General features: G+C 41.1%; 1 protein-coding gene across 2 annotated transcripts; it reads right to left on the bottom strand.

The window, feature by feature from the left end:
- Nucleotides 1-1,357: 1,357 nt before the first annotated feature.
- Nucleotides 1,358-18,964, bottom strand: ccdc50a (coiled-coil domain containing 50a). Of its 2 annotated transcripts, XM_080032437.1 has the most exons (12): nt 18,729-18,964; nt 15,867-15,929; nt 12,969-13,098; nt 11,117-11,207; nt 10,304-10,406; nt 6,710-7,474; nt 5,874-6,025; nt 5,470-5,517; nt 4,900-5,055; nt 4,708-4,790; nt 4,504-4,613; nt 1,358-3,422 (listed from the first exon to the last, which is right to left on the bottom strand). In XM_080032437.1, the coding sequence occupies exons 1-12, from the start codon at nt 18,781-18,783 to the stop codon at nt 3,403-3,405; spliced, it is 1,776 nt and encodes a 591-aa protein (XP_079888563.1). In that variant the 5' UTR covers nt 18,784-18,964; the 3' UTR covers nt 1,358-3,402. The 2 variants fall into 2 exon arrangements, with proteins under 2 accessions (XP_079888563.1, XP_079888564.1); XM_080032438.1 differs by lacking the exon at nt 6,710-7,474 and having other exon boundaries at nt 1,359-3,422.

The following is an 18,964-nucleotide window of genomic DNA, read 5'->3' as shown; positions in this document are numbered from 1 at the left end:
AGCAAATATGTTGCCCACTCAGCTGGAAACTTTGCCTGTGAATTTGTGTGCTCGAAAATTTCAGTCATTGTTTCTGGTCGTGTGTGTAGCCTAATGTGCATCCAAGGCCGAGCAGAGAGGTACCAACATGGAGTTTTGGGTGGATTTTCTATTGGGAGACTCTAAAGAGAGAGATTGGCAATTTTACAATTCATTTTTATCTGTTAAAGCAGCATTGGAAAGCAGGTCCCCAGTCACATGTTGGTAGGTGTTATGTCTAATCTTCCTTTTTAATTCATCAATCCAAGCAGGGCCGTCTGATGATTTTAAAATGTCACTATAACGAATCAAACCGATTACAAACCTGCCTAATTTTAGAAACCTTTCCCAGCACCAGCAGCAACAAGCCATGCCACTTTTCTGGTTTTTGGAGGTGTAGCTTGCAGTAGTTTTGGTTGTGACATATCCCACTGAGGGCATGGCAGTGGTGTTAACACATGCAGACGAAGCATCAGTATGTCAGGTATGTTGGTGAACCAGCTCCACTCAGCCATTCTCAGATGATGGGTGTAACTCTGTACTTTACTTCAGTGGTATGATTAATTGATTAAAAAATGCTGAGAATCAAAGAATACTCGCCACCGTCAGTATGCACCTCCACACGAGGAAACAATTGCACAATGAAAACAGAGAGCTAAGAGTTTGAGGCAAGAATTAGTAGGCTACTGTAACACAATTTGTATGTGCACTAAATATTCAATAAAAACTAATAATCCCATCGAATGACAAATTTAGCAAATCTGCTAAAGCTTTGTTTAAATTTTCTTCCTTGTCTGTTCCTACAAAAAAAGAAATGCTTGAACAGCAGTTACTACTGAATTGTGGAACCTTTTTCTGGTCTTTTAAGCTTGAATTAGTGTAGTAAATGTGACGTACAAACAGCTGTAGGTCAACAGACAGTTCCAACAGTTTTCCTCAAACTTCATTGCCTTTCATTTGGATAATGCTGAGGTGCAGGGAATATTGTCCAGCATTACCCACATCAACACTAGCAATAGGCGAACGACAAATGATGTTACATTCAGAGGTGTGACATGAAATTAGGTGTCAGCCAACAACCCAGCCAAAAAAATAAATAAATTAGTCAAGTTTTGATCAGTTCAGTGGCCGAAGAGGACGCACAAGCTTCCAACCATTGTCTTCTTTGTGATTAGGATACATTCTGGCAATAAAGGGGTGAAGAAGCTACTTAAATAGACATGAAGGTACTTAAAGGTTATGAGGCCTGGGATTCTGTTTTACTGGTTGCACTAGAATGCACCAAACAAAATCAGTGGCCTGACTTGAATAAGTCGTATTCATAAACATTGGATATGCTGATAGTTTATTACATTGAGATGCTACATGTTGAAGCAAATTCATTTATTTTACTTAAAAAGGCGTTGATTCATGATCTGCAGATTGCATACAAGCCCTGGATTAAAGAAATTTAAAAACCTTTGACAGCACTCTAAAGTGCTAAATTTTCAAAGTAATCTGATGCACAACATCTACAAATAGACGCAGTCTATCAGATCAATGTAGTACATGTCCACATGGTGGTGCTCTCAGCAAAGAATAATTATAAGTTTCACCTCAGTGGGTGTGGTAGCTGCTACAACAACAACAACAACTTTAAGCTTGTCCTATATTCAAGTTCCTGAAAAAAAAATAAAACAAGTCTCAGGAATGGGCACTTATTTCAATAACACGTGTGTCTGTTCTCTGAATAGGGAGGAAATCACTTTTGGAAACAGATTTATAATTCCAGCAACATTTATTACAACGTGAGAACCTGTAATAAGCACTTAATGTTCAGAGACACATGGTGGACATCACAAACATGAATGTGCTCTTCATTTCCCTTATCCATATTCAATATGAACAGAAAGTTATGGATTCAGCTAAAATAGTTCCCATGATAAATGTGTTTCCACCTGATTCTGTGACCAGTTTTCCTACACTCAGATGCACTTCTATTGTGCGAATGTTTGCTTTTTGTGTAGGCAGGAAGTGATGTCTGCCTTCGACTTAGAGACAAAGAGAAGAGGGCTGGAAGTGACGGCAGGAAAGCTTAAGGGACTGGAAATAAACGGAACAATCTGAGGAAAAATTTAAATGCAAGGATCCCTCTTTTCCTGATAACGATAGTGGGAAACAAAATAAAGGGAATAACGATAAAATGGGTAACATGATTTGGTAGCACAAGTAAAAAATAAAACAAATTAATATGTACATTCATATAAAACAAAACAAATATTCAAATTGCACAAGGTCTGCCATGAGCACAAGCATGAATTCAGGTTTGCTACAGACAAGCAATGTACATGCATTTCAGTATTGGCCATACTTGGTTTGTGAATGAACAGTTATAACGTGTACAGTTGTGTATGATCTTACACATATTTAGTTACTTCATAAAGAGAACATTATTGGCTTTAGCTCTTTCTGAGAATAAAGAGGGAGCTAGGTAATTTGATATAGAGCTGAAATGCATGTGCACAGTTGTACACTTTCAGTAAGCATGCACATAAAAAAAGGTGAGTCACAGAGAATACCATCCATCCACTTTCAGTTTAAGGGTGATGGGGATAAAAGATGCCCCTCACCAACAAAAAAACGACAGTCTACAACCAACTAAATGTCCATGGATCATCACAAAGCTACAACTCCTTTGCAAGCGAAAAAGGTGGAAAAACATGTCAAAGCCAAATCTACTTCTACCTTGATAAACGATGACTTTTTGTTTAAAAACGTCAAACAAAACATATCACGTATGATCTGTGGCACATGGGTAAGGCCTGCATAGCCTCATTGCACAAGAGAACAGAACAACAGCACGGGTGAACAAAGCAGCTGCCATGTTGGTCCCTAAAGACACTGAAGCAGCCATGTTTGAGCAGGCAGGCACGTCCCTTGAAGTCACAGGGAGATTTGAGATTGCATGGTTATATCCAGCATAGGCCTCGACCCCTCGTGATGGCGTGGGTCCACATATGGGGCAAACAGCAGCACATGATGACCACAGCATGCGAGGAGCCTGTTCCTCCATTTCAACAGCTAAGAATCAGAGGAGTTTATGTCACAAGGCAGAGATTTTGGCTTGGCCCGATGTGGAGTCGGTTAAAAGAAATAATATTAAAATCACAATTTACCAAATAAAATAAATTAAAACAAAAAGAGGAAAACGGAGTGTGGTTCCAGCACACAGACCCACTTCCCTTACGCTGGGCCAACTTTGGAGGGTATTAAAAAAGGAAAAACCCATTGCCAACTCATCCGATTGTCCCAAGTACGAAAAGTTGAAAACAAAAGATAAATAATAATAAAAAAAGAGGACGAAGGAGGACTGACAGCATGTCTGGACATGGTAGAGGGCCTGAGTCACCGCTTGTAATAGGCACCTGGAAAAGATGGAAGAGACAGAGCGATTCATCAGCAGCCACACTGCAATGTTGGTAGTGTTGTATTGTTTTTGCACAGCACTTTTCCGAGATCAGTCTAATTTCCTCCATATCTGGAACTTATTCTTGCTGTCTGGTTTTTGCTGGTTAAGCCAAGCTCTTTAATTATGTGAAAGAAGCACTGTTTATGCTTTAATAAAGTACATTATTATCCAGGGTGCCGCCAATCATTTAAATTACTGTATCCATAATTGATTAATTGTTTCAGAGCATTTCTCAACTAAATATGCAATGTACATTTGCCGATTTCAGCTTCTCAAATGTTAAGATTTGCTGCTTTTCTTTGCAGCAATGTTTATTTAATAGATTAATGAATAATTAATAATGATTATTATCACTTGTTGCACCCATAGTTTTTAATACATTTAGTAGGATGAGGATTTTCCTTTTATTACCAGTTCAGTATGGGTGTGAACTTTTTTGAATCCCACAATTCAATTCGATTCCGATTCGCGAGGTCACAACTCGATATCAATATCGATTCTCAACAACTCGATATCAATATCGATTCTCAATTCATACTGATTCTCGATTCAAAATAGATTTATCGATTCGGTTCAAAGGAGGATTTCAGGATCTACTCTAGTCACCATAATGCTAAGAGGTGCTGTGGCAAATTATGGCATGAAAGTAAATTAAAGTCCATGCCTTATCTATCTTCATTTTATGTCTATTTACATATTTTATGTGAAGCTTGTAATGCATGTGATTTTAAGGCAAGTCAACATTACGGGCGACAGCGACATACATACATAAAAATGAAATCATATTTAGAAATTATTATTATTATTTAACAAATTATGAATCGATTCAAAATCTCAGAAAAAATCGTGATTTATACATGTGAATAAATTTTTTTCCACCAACCCTAATCCTAAGTAATGCCATTAACTGAAAGCCAAAACTCACTATTCCAGAAATATTTAGTTAATTTATTGTATTGACAGGGTTATTAATAAACTATTAATTAATGAACGAGCGTCTAAGTAAATACATCCACGCTGTGACATGGCCATCATACCTTTATAAGCAGCCTCAGGTCTGCTGGGAGCACGAGGGGGGGCAGGGTGGTCCGAGTAGCTGTAGCCTGAGTTCACGTTCTCATTGTCGGGCACACGAGGCTGAGGAGGCCTAAAAAAAAGAGAAAGAAAAAGTTAAAACTATTCCTGAGCTTTGTACTTCTTGACTGGAAATATTTGGTCTTAAGAAGCAAAAGGTCTTGCACCTGACGGGCTTGTTGTGGTTCCTCTGCCTCTGGTATTCATGCTCTTCCCGTGTTCTGGGCCGGACAACTTCCTCCGAATTTGGCTGGAAAGAACAAGAACAATAATTATGCTTCTAGTTCCACAGTGGAAAAAACACTTTATTTAACCCCAAAGCACACATTTCAAATATGAGTATGGTTATGGAAAACTACCCTGTGGTCGCCCTCGTGCCGCCTCCGGTCCATTGCCATCCTCTCCCTCTCTCGGTCCATTGCCATCCTCTCCCGCTCTCGTTCCTTCTCTTTCTCCCGCTCTCTCTCCTTCTTGTATTCCTTTTTCTCTTGTTCCATTAGTAGTCGGGCGATTTCCTGTCAGAGTGAGACATCAGACGCATCCTCATCAACCAGATAATGACAACCACAGAAAAAGATCCATATCTGACGTGATTCGATGTGTGGGTGGACACATCGACTGTTTTTCATGTCACTACATATTCGAATAAATATAATAAAATATTTTCACTGTAATGAGATCTCACTGTGTTCACAGCCATATAACTATCTAAACAAACGTAAATAACTAGGTAACTTTTGACATACAGGTAGATAACTATTTCTCTCTCCTCGTTCTTGGGCTAGAACGAGTCTGGTTTATATACACTCAGGGTTATACGACTATAAAGCTGATTCAATAGTCTGAGCTCAGGAAAATAAAAGGATACAATAATAGTAAAAAAAAGACAGACAGCATAAGAAAAGTTTCCAGACTTTATGCCCACTCACCTCATCCTGCGCCACTTGAGCTGCACTCACATGCTCTCTCTTGCTTGCCTGAAAGAAACAAAAACAAAATCACACAGTCACATTTTTAACCCAGACACATTGTTCCAACTTTATATAACATAGTAAATGACTGAGATTGAAGCCTTTCAATATGTGTCCTTGACTAACAGTATTTATGACCAGGTAATAATGTAATTATGTCTCTGCTTCCAAAATGCACAAGAGGACATTAGGGGATTCCGCCCAACTTAACGGGTGAAGAGTTGTTAAAACATATAAAACTTTAAATATATCTTACCATATCTCCCCTGTTGCTACGCTTTTGCTTTAAATCCCACTCCTAAAACTGTTAAACTGTTTAAACAAAATAAATAAACTAAAACTTCTCCCGAGTGCTTCCTCACTTTGAGTTCCTGCTCTTGTATCCTCCTGGCCACCTCCATGTCCTTCAGCTCCTGTTCACGGAGATCAAGCTTCGTCAACCCCTGGGTGGCCTCGCTCAGTCCAAACTCATCTCCCGCTATTACTGCGCCACTCACCCTGTGCACAATACGACCTGCGGATATCCAACACATTATATTAACAATAAAGTGGGGCTGCTTATTATTATTATCATTAAATTAACTGTCTTTAAGCGAAAAATCAGTTTCCCAGAGCCCAGGTATACGTCTTCAAATAGCTGAATTTATCAGATTTCTTCTTCTTCTTGATAAATTGCAAAATTATTGATTGATCGAGTAAATGATGCAATACTATGGTTGATACAATCGTTGTTTGATTAAGTAATGAGGCACCTAAAAGGGCTGCAGTGCATCTCTGCAGGTGTTTGTCAATGTCTTTTGTTTAATGCCTTTAAAAGCTTTCAGATAAGATAATACAACCAGATCACCAGCATTGAAGCCCTTTGCGATTGCCAAATTTTTGCTCATGGAGCTACAAAATCACAGAACATATTTTATCATTCCATTACTCAAAGCAACAACCCAGCAGACAATGCAAAGATGAGCAATCCTCACATCACAACAGCAAACAAATCATTTCAAACCATCAAAAAAGTATTCACATCAGAAATTACTGTGAAATCGTCACGGTCCTCACAAGAACAGAGACGATTAATGTCTTCATTGACTGCAATGTTAGATCAACCCACCACCAGAGATTGCCACAGCAAAAATAAAGCACCTGGAGCACACCACACAAACACCCCCTGCAGTGCTCAGAGAGGGGCTCAGAGTGGTACCTGTCTCTCTGCTTGGGTCAGTATCAAACACCTCTTCGGGGCCGGAGTGGACCCGCTGACGGGCCCTGGCCCTCCTCTCCCTGTCGTCATCCCCTTCCTCCTCCCAAGAAGCTCTGCCCTCCCTGGGCCCAGGCTCCTCTTCAAGGCCTCTGTCCATGCTCATGGTCCTCACTCGTTCTCTCTCTCTCTGTCTCTGCTTGACTCTCTCTCCGTGTCTGTCCCCACTCTGTCCTCTGTCTGGGGATCTCTCCATGTCTCTTCCTCCTGCTTGTGCCCTCCTGGGGTCCTGCTCCCCGTCTTTCCTCCTGTGTCTGTCCCATTCCAAGTCTTTGTCCCTGTTTTGGTTATGTTGCCTATCTCTCTCTATGGGGTTGAGTGGTGGATGTGGTCTGGCCGGCCTCTCCTTCTTCCTGACAGCTCTCTCTGTATCTCCCCCCTTTGAGCCCCTGGCTCTGCCAGTCTTTGTGGGCTCACAGTCTGGGTACCTGTCCCCGTGCTTGCCTCTGGAGGGCAGCAGGTGCTCTGGGTATGGATCTGCATGCCTGCTTCGCCCTCCCTCTGCCACTAGCTGGTGCTCCGGGTATCTGGAGCGACTGTGGGGTGCTGCTGGGTCCTGTCTTGGATACCTGCTCCTTTTGGGCTCCGCTGAGCTGTAGTCAGGGGAGATATCACGATGGGAGCTCAATGGAGCATATGCATCGTGTCGACCTGGAGTAGGTGATTTGTGGAGGGTGTCTTTGTCCAAGTCAAGGGGTCTTCTTGCAGCTGAACAGGACGGAGACGAAAAAGCGAGGGTGGGAGGAGGGAAGCGTGGAGAGAATGATGATGGATGATGATGAAACATGGAAATGTGAAAAATAACACAGACAGGAATTATAAAAGCTAAGGTGGTTAGAAAGCTCTGAGTTAGACAGCAAAGTGTAAAGAGGGAAGGTATTAGCTGCACCCAAAAATGTATGGGGAAATTAAAATAAAGTTTTGGACAGTGGCAAGTGTTTGGGGTTTAAATGTAGATGGCAATATGAATGCAGAAGAGCCCTAAAGAATGGAAAAGTTGTAAACACTTCAGATTTCTGATGTGACAGGGATCAAACAATTAGTGCTGTAACTAGTGAATAGTGTGGGTTGCTTGATGGTAACAAAATCCTGACAACAAATCAAATGCTGTATAACCTGAGCATGCTTGACTAGAAGGGAATATAACTAAACTTGAGAACGTATTCATCCTTAATAACTTTAAGGCACATATTCACCAAATGAATATGTGACCAACCACCTGCTGGGAGTTGGCCTGTGACTAAAGTTTGAATGAAAGCAAATGAGTGCAAAAGCACATTGAGGAAGCACACAGTGTAGGCCAGTGCTCTTTGCACTCGGAGTCAGAGCAAAGGAATTCCAGTTATCTAACCGGCTTGCTTAACGTCATCTGGACAGGAATTAATGTTGACTTTCAAACTGAAGAAAAAAAAACAGGTGCAAAGACAGTCTCCTGTTCAGAGTGACTAGTCTAGTTTTAAGGTTTGCATTTCTCTGTCCCATCTCATTTTTAAACACACTTTCTCTCCTTCCTGTCTTCCTTCCATTTATTTGTGTTGTTTATGTGTGAAGCAGAGACAAACTCTGCCCCATGTTGGTTTGTGTGAAACTGTAAAAGTGTAATCCACTGGATTAAGACAAACATAGCCATAAACAGCTCATTCATTGTAGAGAAGCAGCCAATTAAATGGCCTGTTGATGATTTCACAGAACTAAATGTGTTTGCACCCTAACCCACACGGATAGGAACAATTTAAAATGAGTGTGAATGGATATTTTAGAGGCAAACATCAGTTTTGAAGAATATCCACATTCAAGAAAATAAATTGTGAAACAGCTCAAAGGTTGAGTCTCAAAAATAAACCTTTGTGCAGTGACATATCTTGTAACCTGCATAACATGTATTTAGTTACTGACTGTGACGTCAGTCCCTTATATCATAAGATGCAGGGTAAACAAAGGAGTTGAATCTTTGTTTTACACTGTGTACATTTACGCTGCGATTTTGGCACACACACAAATAGTCAGGCACACCAACGCCTTGGGAGCTCCTAAGGGATCATGCACGCACACAAACACAGTGAGTAGTTATGTAACTTAAAGGAAATATTGCAAAAAGTGGGTCTGGCAGTGGCGCAATTATTGTAGTAGAACATCTGCAGTCAGCAAGGATGTACTAGCTAACCACTGAATGCCAACCATGTGGAACATATTTAGGTGATACACAGGGGCCATCTGGTCGGTCTCCATACAGACAGGTGCGGTAAGCTGACAGCTGGAGATACTTGCTCAGTCCCGTTTATGTCAACAAAGTGTTGACACAGACTGTGCTCTCTAAACCTTACATATAGAATACTATATAAGCTACTCTCTCTCTGTACAGAACTGTCCCCCATTCACACTGTTTTGTATCTCATTTTCAACTTACAAGCATATCCAGAAAGCCTAAGGAGTGGAATAGCCTCAAACTCCTCTTGTAAGCAGACAATTAAAAAAAATGCTTTAACAACAGAACACTAGCAGTGAAAGAGTAAATATCATTGTGTCTGTCTTTTATAAGTCAGACAGGAATAATAAGAATGAACTGTGTGAAATATACAGTACAAACCCAGTCACACGCAGGGCTCAAGAACTATAACTGCATTAAGGCCTAGTCCCCCTTCTGTCAGACAGCAGATACATTACAGCAGCAACATTCTTCATGCTGATAGCGACAGCCCGTTACAATAAAGTGCGAGTGCTGAACTAGCATTTCTCAACATCAAGAGGCAGGATGCAAGATTAACCTAGTAAACACGTTATATTCACGTTACAGTCGAAAAATGTACAAAAGAGAGGCCAAAAGATTATAACGAGCCACCGTTTATCTTTCTAAGAAAATGAACAGAACTCCAGGGGATGAAGTAAGGGGAGGTGTACATGAGAAAACCCTCAACAGAGTCAGATATGCGACATTGATATGATCAATAATATGTTCATAATATGTAACTGATTTATCCACAAACATGTTTTATGTGTGTTTGAACAAAATGTTTTTCTAAATGCTTTTATTACCCACCAACTGAAAGTTTTATTTATGATCCAAGGTAAAAATCTAATAAAGCACATTTATGCTAAATCTGTGTGTGTGTGTGGGTTTTTTTGCTCTTGAAAGGAGCAAAATGATAAATCATATCCCTGTCGGCACATGTAAGCCTTCATTCCATGTTTACGATAAGCTTATGAATTCATTCCAAAATCTTTCCCTCTTCTCAGCAAAAATCAAAAGCAAAGCCTCACACATTAGGAACAAAACAAAAAGAATCTCCCTCCACGGAAAAGGCAGCATTTCTTCTGTAATGACCTTATACACACACACACACACACACACACACACACACACACACACACACACACACACACACACACACACACACACACACACACACACACACACACACACACACACACACACACACACACACACACACACACACACACACACACACACACACACACACACACACACACACACACACACACACACACACACACACACACACACACACGTTTCCTCACCTCCGTGATCCTCGAAATACTCCTCCTCAAAGTTGGCTTCCAGCTGCTTCTGCCTTCTCCTCTCCTCTTTCATCTCCTTCTCCTGCAGCTTTCGAGCTATGGCCTGTAAACAAATAAGGCCACAGTAAACACGTGGACCCAAATGAATATGAAGTAAAGTCCCTGTTTGGGCCGATATAACACAAATATGCCACTTAGTTTGAGAGGTGTTTATTTTTCCTTTGACAGTTGTAGTTTCAAACGTATCGGATTACAGTGGTGGGATACACACTTCTCTATTGTTTCAAAAATGTAAACAAGTGCTGCAGTGTTCCCTAACATGCCATTTAGTTATAAAGCAATGACACCCATCAGACCCTCAAGTTAGATGTTGGAAATAAATCATGGCTATTTTGAGATTGTTGCTGACAATTTAACAGACGTTTGAGCATACTGAATTACACCGTGTGAACATCACAATAGCCATACAAGCCTTATAGCATTGTAAGGGGAAAACACAGATCCCTCTAACTGTCCCTTTAATAAATAATATCATGGGAAAACATATGAAAACATCATGAACACATTTAAATCTTTACTCTTGATGTGGGGCATAAACACTGTGATTGAGAATTTTAGAAGACAATACACATTGGGTCACTATGGCCACCATTCCATTATTACAACAACGAGGTACAGACAAAAGTGATGATTCAAGTGGAATGGCTTGCCCATCACAGCATATCCATTCCAGAAGAAATTAAAGGGCGGACGTAACCAACATTGTGCTTGAATGGGCAGAAATGTCTTTATGTGTGTGTGCCTGTTTCTCACCGCATCCTTCTCTTCCTGCTGTAGCTGTTGTTCTGCCTGTCGGACCAGTTGATCCTGAATCTCCTGAGCGATCTCAATGTCTTGGCGCTCACTGAAGATTCCACCGGTTTATATGGGGAAGGGTATGGAGAAAATAAAATAAATAACAGATATACAACTGCTCATTTACTGTTATATTAGCTAACATTGTTTAATTGTGCATGTGATGGCCACGTTTATATATGTTTTGGATACTTTTTTATACCTAAATCTCCCTCATAGATATTTGTTAAATACTTCAATGTCTCAATTTGGGCTCTTTCTGCTGATACTTCTGTTGGCCTGACCGTTGTCTGTTAATCCAGATGGGATTAACACAGCACGCTTTGACTTTCAAGGAAAACAAAGCAGACAGATTTTCGAAGAAAAATTATAAAGCCTCAACACGGACAAACTTCACCTTTATTACACATGAAAATCTAAATTCACAATGTGCTACAGTATGTCTAGATGAACCAAGAACTCCCAAACAGTTGAGATAATCATGTTACAAACTGTGATTTCGACAACAACACCATCTGCCTCGAGGGCTGGTATGCAAAGATCGCGCATGTGTGTGTGTGTGTGCGCGCGCGCGCGTGTGTGTGTTTACATGAGTGTAATGCTTTACTTTAAAATATACTAATAGTTTAACCACCTCTGTGAGCACCTGTATTTGACCCGAGCAGCCTATAGCTCAGTAGAGCTTAGGCTGATAAAAGAACAAAGACTGTGGTCCCTCAGTGCTCCTCCGACAATATGCACTGAGAAACAAGAGATGCTTCATTCCCCTGCGCGTGGCGATAATGACACATCTGAGAGTGGGCATTGGCGAGTGGATGGCAGCCATTAGCTCCCGCATGACAAGCAGCATTGGCATGCCTGAATCAAAGGTGGAGCATCTGGCCTCTCCCTTGGGGTGCGATCCCACTACTGGAGCTTTCCAGGTCTGCATGTGTTTTGTGTATTTTAAACATTGGACTGGCTGAGTGAGCTGTGAGTCAGCAAATCTTATGTTAATAGAAACTGCAGAGCAGAGTGGGGGACATTTTTGCAGGCTTCTGTTGCAGCTCCTAGTCTGGACTGAAGCAGAGGTTTAAAAGCTGTCACTGCCTAGCTTTAAGGCAAACAGCTGTAGCCGAGACCAGAAATCTAATTATATGTCAGGTCAGGGATATGAAGAAAACCACACAGACACCACAGGGACTGTGTATGGTCTGCTTGTGTTTTCTGCTACATGTTTGTAATGACGGTAGTAGCAGTTGCCAATAGTAACAACAACGTATATAAAAGACTGAATGAAATACATGACATACTAATTTAAAACAATAAAAGGGTTAAACCTGCACTGAATGATAAATCAGGTTGAGTACAAATAAAAATTGACGTCATCTATGGGGGGAGTATCGGATCACCCTGCTGGTGAAGCATAAATCCATTTGAGGGGGTTGCGAGAGCATCTACACAAGATCACACTAATCTGAAACAGATGCTATTAACAAAGCAACAAATACTATAGGCTATTGCACTCGGAGAACTTCATGAATTATTATTTTAGGGTTTTATTTGAGATTAAATGAAACCAAAACAAATTCCTTATTTTGCATTTAGAAGGATGGTTACAGCCACACTTGGCTGATTATATAAAATAACCAGGAAAATAATGAATCTAATCAATGCATCATATTTCAAAAGTGTAATTAACTAATAGTCAGTTATATCACTATCTATCAGTCATATAGGCCAGAGAGTAGAATTTTGCTTTGATTTAGACAAATATAAAATGTGTGTGTGTGCGCCAGAAAGAGAGAGAAATAGAGAGAGTGAGACCCACGTTTCAACGTGCTGCTTCTGGTTCTTGACCAAGGCCCTATGATCCTCCTCCTCCTGCAGCTTCTTGGCCACCAGCAGGTCCGTCTGCACAAGACGGCTCTTATTGACGTTGGACGCCAAGTGGCTCTCAACTGTAGACACAAACACATAAGCACTGCTCGTTAAACTCTATACAACCAGAGTGGGTCACTGGCTGGACAGCACTGATGACTAAAGAATCAGAGGAACGATAAACATCAGAACAATCTGGAGATTATTTACAGATCAACACTTTCTTCTATCTCTCGCTCCGTAGTCTTGTTTACATGGTCTTCGGCGGGGACAAGATTAACTTTGAGGACACGGACACTTCCAATCTCTAGTAATACACTGAGAGCTGGATCACTGAGAAACGAATGTTCGCAGCTGCTGTGCCATTCCAAGGTTGCGTTATGGCACATTGTAGGGCATAACAGATGATAAATCCTACTTGCTGACGCACTCCAGACACTTGGTAAGCATGGAGAGCATCACTCACTCAGCGCTCTTTCTCCTGGCTATCGATCCGTTCTCAGCTGTCATGTGAAATTACATTCGGCAATTTTCCCGTGAGAGGCTCCATAAAGTTTCTGCTTTGTGACAAGTGGGATTAAAAGAGGAAACTGTGAGTCACAGCTCTGGCAATTTGATAAAAAGTCAAGGGTCTGGCATTGATTTTTGTCTGGATGACGCTTATCAATTGTTTCAGCTTATGACACCTTCTACAAGAAATATCGGAAGGCAAAACTGGTGTCACAACCCAACATAAGGCGCCCATATAGCCACCGTCACATTTTTATGGTTTCATCTTTCAAAGAAAAACCACATGACTGGACATTGTGACGTTGGTTCATTCAACAAACTCAGGTCTCAAGTCATTCAGAAAATATGGAGTTAGGTTGAGAAGATTAAGGTTCTCTTAACACTCAGGAAACTCAACAATGAAATGGAGAAAACACATTCCACATACGAGTGCTGACACACCCCTAGAAGAAATGTTTTCCAGGCAACATTTGGATGCTTCAGTGTTTTGCGTGCTGAACGTTCTGAATTGAAATAAAAAACAGCTGTGTAACTCGACATTATCTCAAAGTGAATGTGGTTAGAAAGGCCCCTTTTGGGATGGCCATCTGCTGATGTGATATAGGGGTAATAAAAGGGAGGATACATCAGCTACCATTCTCCCTCTGTGACCACCGGGGTCAAAAGGTGAACTAACATCTTTCCATTTCAAACAGGATTAGCTATTGGGGCAGCAAAGGGAGCATGTGGGATGAGCCTTGGTTATAGATAACTGGGGCTTCCAAAAGGGTTAATGACAACACAAGGACAGGCCAGCCAAAAACAAATTACCCACAGTTTAAACAGAGTCTAATCTGCACTTAGGCCCTTAAGACACTGAAAAACAAGCTTTTGTCCATAGGACGTCAATGTTAGGTTTTCACTGTCTACACTCAGTCAGTGCGTTTCCATGGCACAACTAGATTGGATTAAGACATATACCGAACTAGACACTCGAACGGACCGTGTCACTTGTCTGAGTGGCCTTTCAGGAATCGGATAACTGTCCGATGCATGGCTGTCTCCACTATGCTAGGTGGCGCTGTAGCCCTTTCAACAAGTGGTTACAGAGCCACGTTCAGTTCCCTTCCGGCAATAACCCTACTATTTTCTTACGTCGTCTCCTTCCACTTCCTTGTGAAATCCTCCGCAGGGATTCTCGAGCAATCGCAGAACGAGAACTCCGATATGCGATATCCAATCCCTGTATACATGCAGAGAGAATGCCGACTATGAACGAGTTATCTAGGTGTTCTTATCCGACTTCGCTTGTCCGTTAATGTGCCGATTTTTATGTGCGAAGTAGATCGGATAAAGGGGTTTACATTTTACAAGTCCTGTTGAAGTCTTATTCGTTTATTTACCCGATTATGAGTCTGCATGTAAACGCACTGAGTGATACATTTACTCATCCCATCAAAATAAAAAAACAAATAAATCTCCGGCATGGCCTAAAAGAAATAGCCTTTTTCTGGTTGGATACTGTTATTTCTTTATGAATGAGTGCAGATAAAGGATATGCAGAGATGAGGCAGCAATTATACACCTGCAGGAACTAATTTACTTCTGGTGACAGGACGGCCTTGTTATGTCTGGGTTTGTGTTTGTCAGTGACTCTTAGCAGATAATGACCTTTCAACCTAACCTGACTGATTGCTTAACCTACAGTGGGGGCGGGGGCGATCAGACATCATCATGACATTTCAGCAATTCTTCTGAATGCACGTATAAACTGTAAAGAAAAACCTGACTGCTGGCTAATTCAAGAGACAAGGGGCACACATAAAAGCACTATTGTAAACCAATCGATCAAATCGCAAACACACACCATTCCACTGTGTTCGACCACAGCAGTAAGTATTTGTGGCATCCTGCACCCTTCACACAGTTCACAGTGTAGCTGAAACAGGCTTTATGTAGGCTTAATCAGGCTGCAGCCACTGACGCTGCAATTTACCCTATCAGACTTGACACATTTTCCACAAGGGGAATATAGGAGCAGAGAGGAGTGCGTTCATACTTCTATGTTCTTTAACTCTTCTTTCAAAGTTTGTTCTTTCGCGATGCAAGCATTAAGTGACGTACTATTGGAGTGCAGCCGGGCAGCTAGACAATAAAAGAGACAGTGACGTAAAGGGTTTGATGCAGAACACATTAAACTAGTAAATGACTTAAGCATTTGAACAAGCCGTCTAGGAGAAAGGGAGAATGGGCATCTCCGTTTGAACGGTCCGATTGTTTCATCTAATGAAAGAACAGGAACTATCAAAGGCAGTCAGGCTTTTCTCTGAATAAAAGCAGAACATTTTTATTTTCTTACTTTCTTGTTCCTGGAGGTTGTAGGCCAGACAGTGATCCTCCAACACAGCAAAGTCTCTGCACACTGGAAAAAAAAGAGAGGCTGAAATTAAAAATGAATACAGATTTTTTTTAAAAAGTTTTGGTTTTAATAAACAATGCATATTTCAGCCAGACACAGATAAATGTAAAAACATTATCATACTAAGGTATACCTTAATCTGCCATAACGCATGAACAGTGATTACCCTATCATTGTCTTTGGGGCAAAGGAACCTCCTGTCCCCCATTGAGATTCTCAAGAAAAAGGCAGTAAACCTAGGGGAAACACTGATGAGTCAAATTATCTCAAAGCTCTGCACTAGCAGCATGGATCTGAAAACCAGATACCATTTTGAACAAAGGCCGTCACATTTACAGCAGCTGAGTTTCTGACAGCAACTTCTTTTTTTCTCTTCTCGGCTCTGAGCTTGCAGACTAAAACTGCACATGTATATGTTTAAAATCTGGAAATCTCAATTGTCTGTACACAGAGTAAGATATCAATGTTGGGCCGGAAGGATCTTTCTCTTACAGCTTGTTTTCCATCTTCACAAGAAATCTGTCAAAACAGCCAACTTTCCATTTATGGTTTCAATATCACAGATCCTGCGATTTGAGGGTTCATTCTGGAAACAATTGTGCAAACTGCTGTAGGATTTCTTCTCGCAAAAACAACAGATACCATCACCACAGACACGAGGCAGATAGCTTTTCTTCCTTTGAATATTTTCGGGGTTCCACATGCGGACAGTTTCCTGTTTAAGAAACAAGACCTTTCTCACAGCCTCAGCTAATTATGGACGTGGACCATATAGCATGGGATGCATGTAATTTATAGTGTCTGCTTCTACAGTACAGTCAACATGGATTTAACCCTCTGTTTGGCATAAATCTTGAAACACCCCAGTAGGAAACTTTCCTTCAGCTGCACAACTTGTGTAAACATTATTGAATCAAATATAGAAAGGAATACATTTAGGCCACAATGTCCTCTCACAAGACGCCATGCATCCCTCTGCTCAGACCAAAATAAAGAATAATCCAATTTACTGAGGATATATATACATTGTATTTGCCTATTCTTGTTTTATGAAGATTATTCCTATCATACTACAACATATACATTCAGAATATTAATCTTCTCTTTGACACTTGTATCTAAAGTTCTCCTCCCCTCCAAGCTTTCATTACAGAGCCTTGGCACACTCAATAACCTCACACTGCCAGACTCAAAGCCCATCATAGGAATCACGAAGATGACTTCATCCACATTAAAAATGCATAACAAGCAACAGGCCTAGGACTATGTTTTAGCATCAGCAGAGATAGCTTTAAGAAAGGGAATTGTTCGCCAATATAATTGACGACAAGCAAAACGCCTGGGATTCAAACAAAACACTGATGAGTGTTCCAGATTGTCCGGTTGTATTAGATAGGGAATAACTGGGTTAAAATAGAGGCTTTGAAGCGTAATGTGAGACTTGCACAAAGCCCCCTATGCATCAGAGGAGTACGGGATTTGACTGGTATTCAACCATATGCTTAATCTTCTTAGCAAAGAAAACTGATTATCATCATTCTGTCTGGTATAGCTCGATGCAATACTCATTTCATCTACTGTAACAATTTGAGCTTGTGTGACAGTTCCTTCATTACGTTGGTAAACATTCAACATTTTGCTAAATTATCCGAGGGTTTTCACAATAACACCAAGCAAAAAGTGACAGAAGGATAAACAGCTGCATCATCATCACACAAGAGTCAAGCCTGTGTGCTTAATGTGCAGTGCCAGTGGGGAATGGCAAAACACAAGCTCAGTTCATCTGTGAGTCACCAACCACCACACAATATTATTCTGTTTTCCTTTACTAGCATGTGAGGGATGAAATTTAAACTTTCCCAGCAGCTTTCTATACCATTTCCCTCTGCAAACTGGCCAAACTGCAGGGATGCACATCCCTTCTCAACGTCTCTGACCAGAATAACAAGCGTCCGGCAGAGCAGCTGCTTCACACTAACCCGAACAGGAGCTTTCCAACCAGCACAGCCTCTCGTCCACGTTCTGCACTGGGAAAAACTGCCACTCTTCATCACCTGCTTTTTCTCCTCAACGTCAGTCAAAATTTTAAACAACGTTTCAGGGGTATTACAACCGTTACAGCATGTGTGGGAGAGTGTTGGTGTTGCTTTTGTCCCCCTTCATATTGGTAACAGAGCCTATTAGGATAATGTTTCAGAGCAGTAACAGATTTTACAGCCTTAAGCAAAAGTGTAACCGATTAGGTCAGATAACATACTAAAATAAAGGGGAGGCCTGTGGACACTCAGTCCATTGTCACACACTTCATAACAGGAAAACTCCTCCATGCTATTAGTAGGCTACTAAGGCTACAAGTCCTCTTACATCTTACAGCACTGATTAGACGTATTCTTAACCCGGGTACGGATATAATGAGTAGGCTATATCCCTTGACCTAAACACCCGTTCACCATAATCCGAACATGAAGGTGGCACACAATGTGGCAACGCTCCTTTGTCCCTGCTACAATGTTTCTAACCCTGAATGGAGACATAGCCTATTTAGAATGGTAAACAAAACCTGGCACGACACCTGGCTAACAAGCAGCGTTATCAGTGCTTAGGGATGTCTATTATGTTAGCAACAACTAGCATGCTGCGCTAACGTTCATCACTACCATGGTGCACGAGCAGAAATACAAAACACCTGTGTTCAGGCGGTTAACAATAGCCTCCTCAGTGTCACCTAAAGCTACGGTACGTGTGATGCTAAACGAGCTAGCTTGCTTCACATTTAGCCGGCAAATATGTTATGGACATTACCCTCTTTCACTCCAGGTAGTTTATTCTTGTCGATGCTAACGTTACATTCAGCCATGTTGTCACCGATAATAAGTTAAAAAAGGAAAGAAAAAACGTTGACGTTGAATTACACTTCCGCGTTTCTTCCGAAGGTTAACCGCAGGTTGATTGATCGCCTTCACTCATAAACCCGATTGATGGTTCATGTGCTGGACGGCCCTTTTGATTAGTTTCGGTAGCCACCCTCCCTCGATACG

The sequence above is a fragment of the Ammodytes marinus genome, assembly GCF_949987685.1.
Source record: "Ammodytes marinus genome assembly, chromosome: 8".
Lineage (NCBI taxonomy): Eukaryota > Metazoa > Chordata > Actinopteri > Uranoscopiformes > Ammodytidae > Ammodytes > Ammodytes marinus.
The sequence above is the reverse complement of the archived record's forward strand: the minus strand, read 5'-3'. Positions and strand labels throughout refer to the sequence as shown.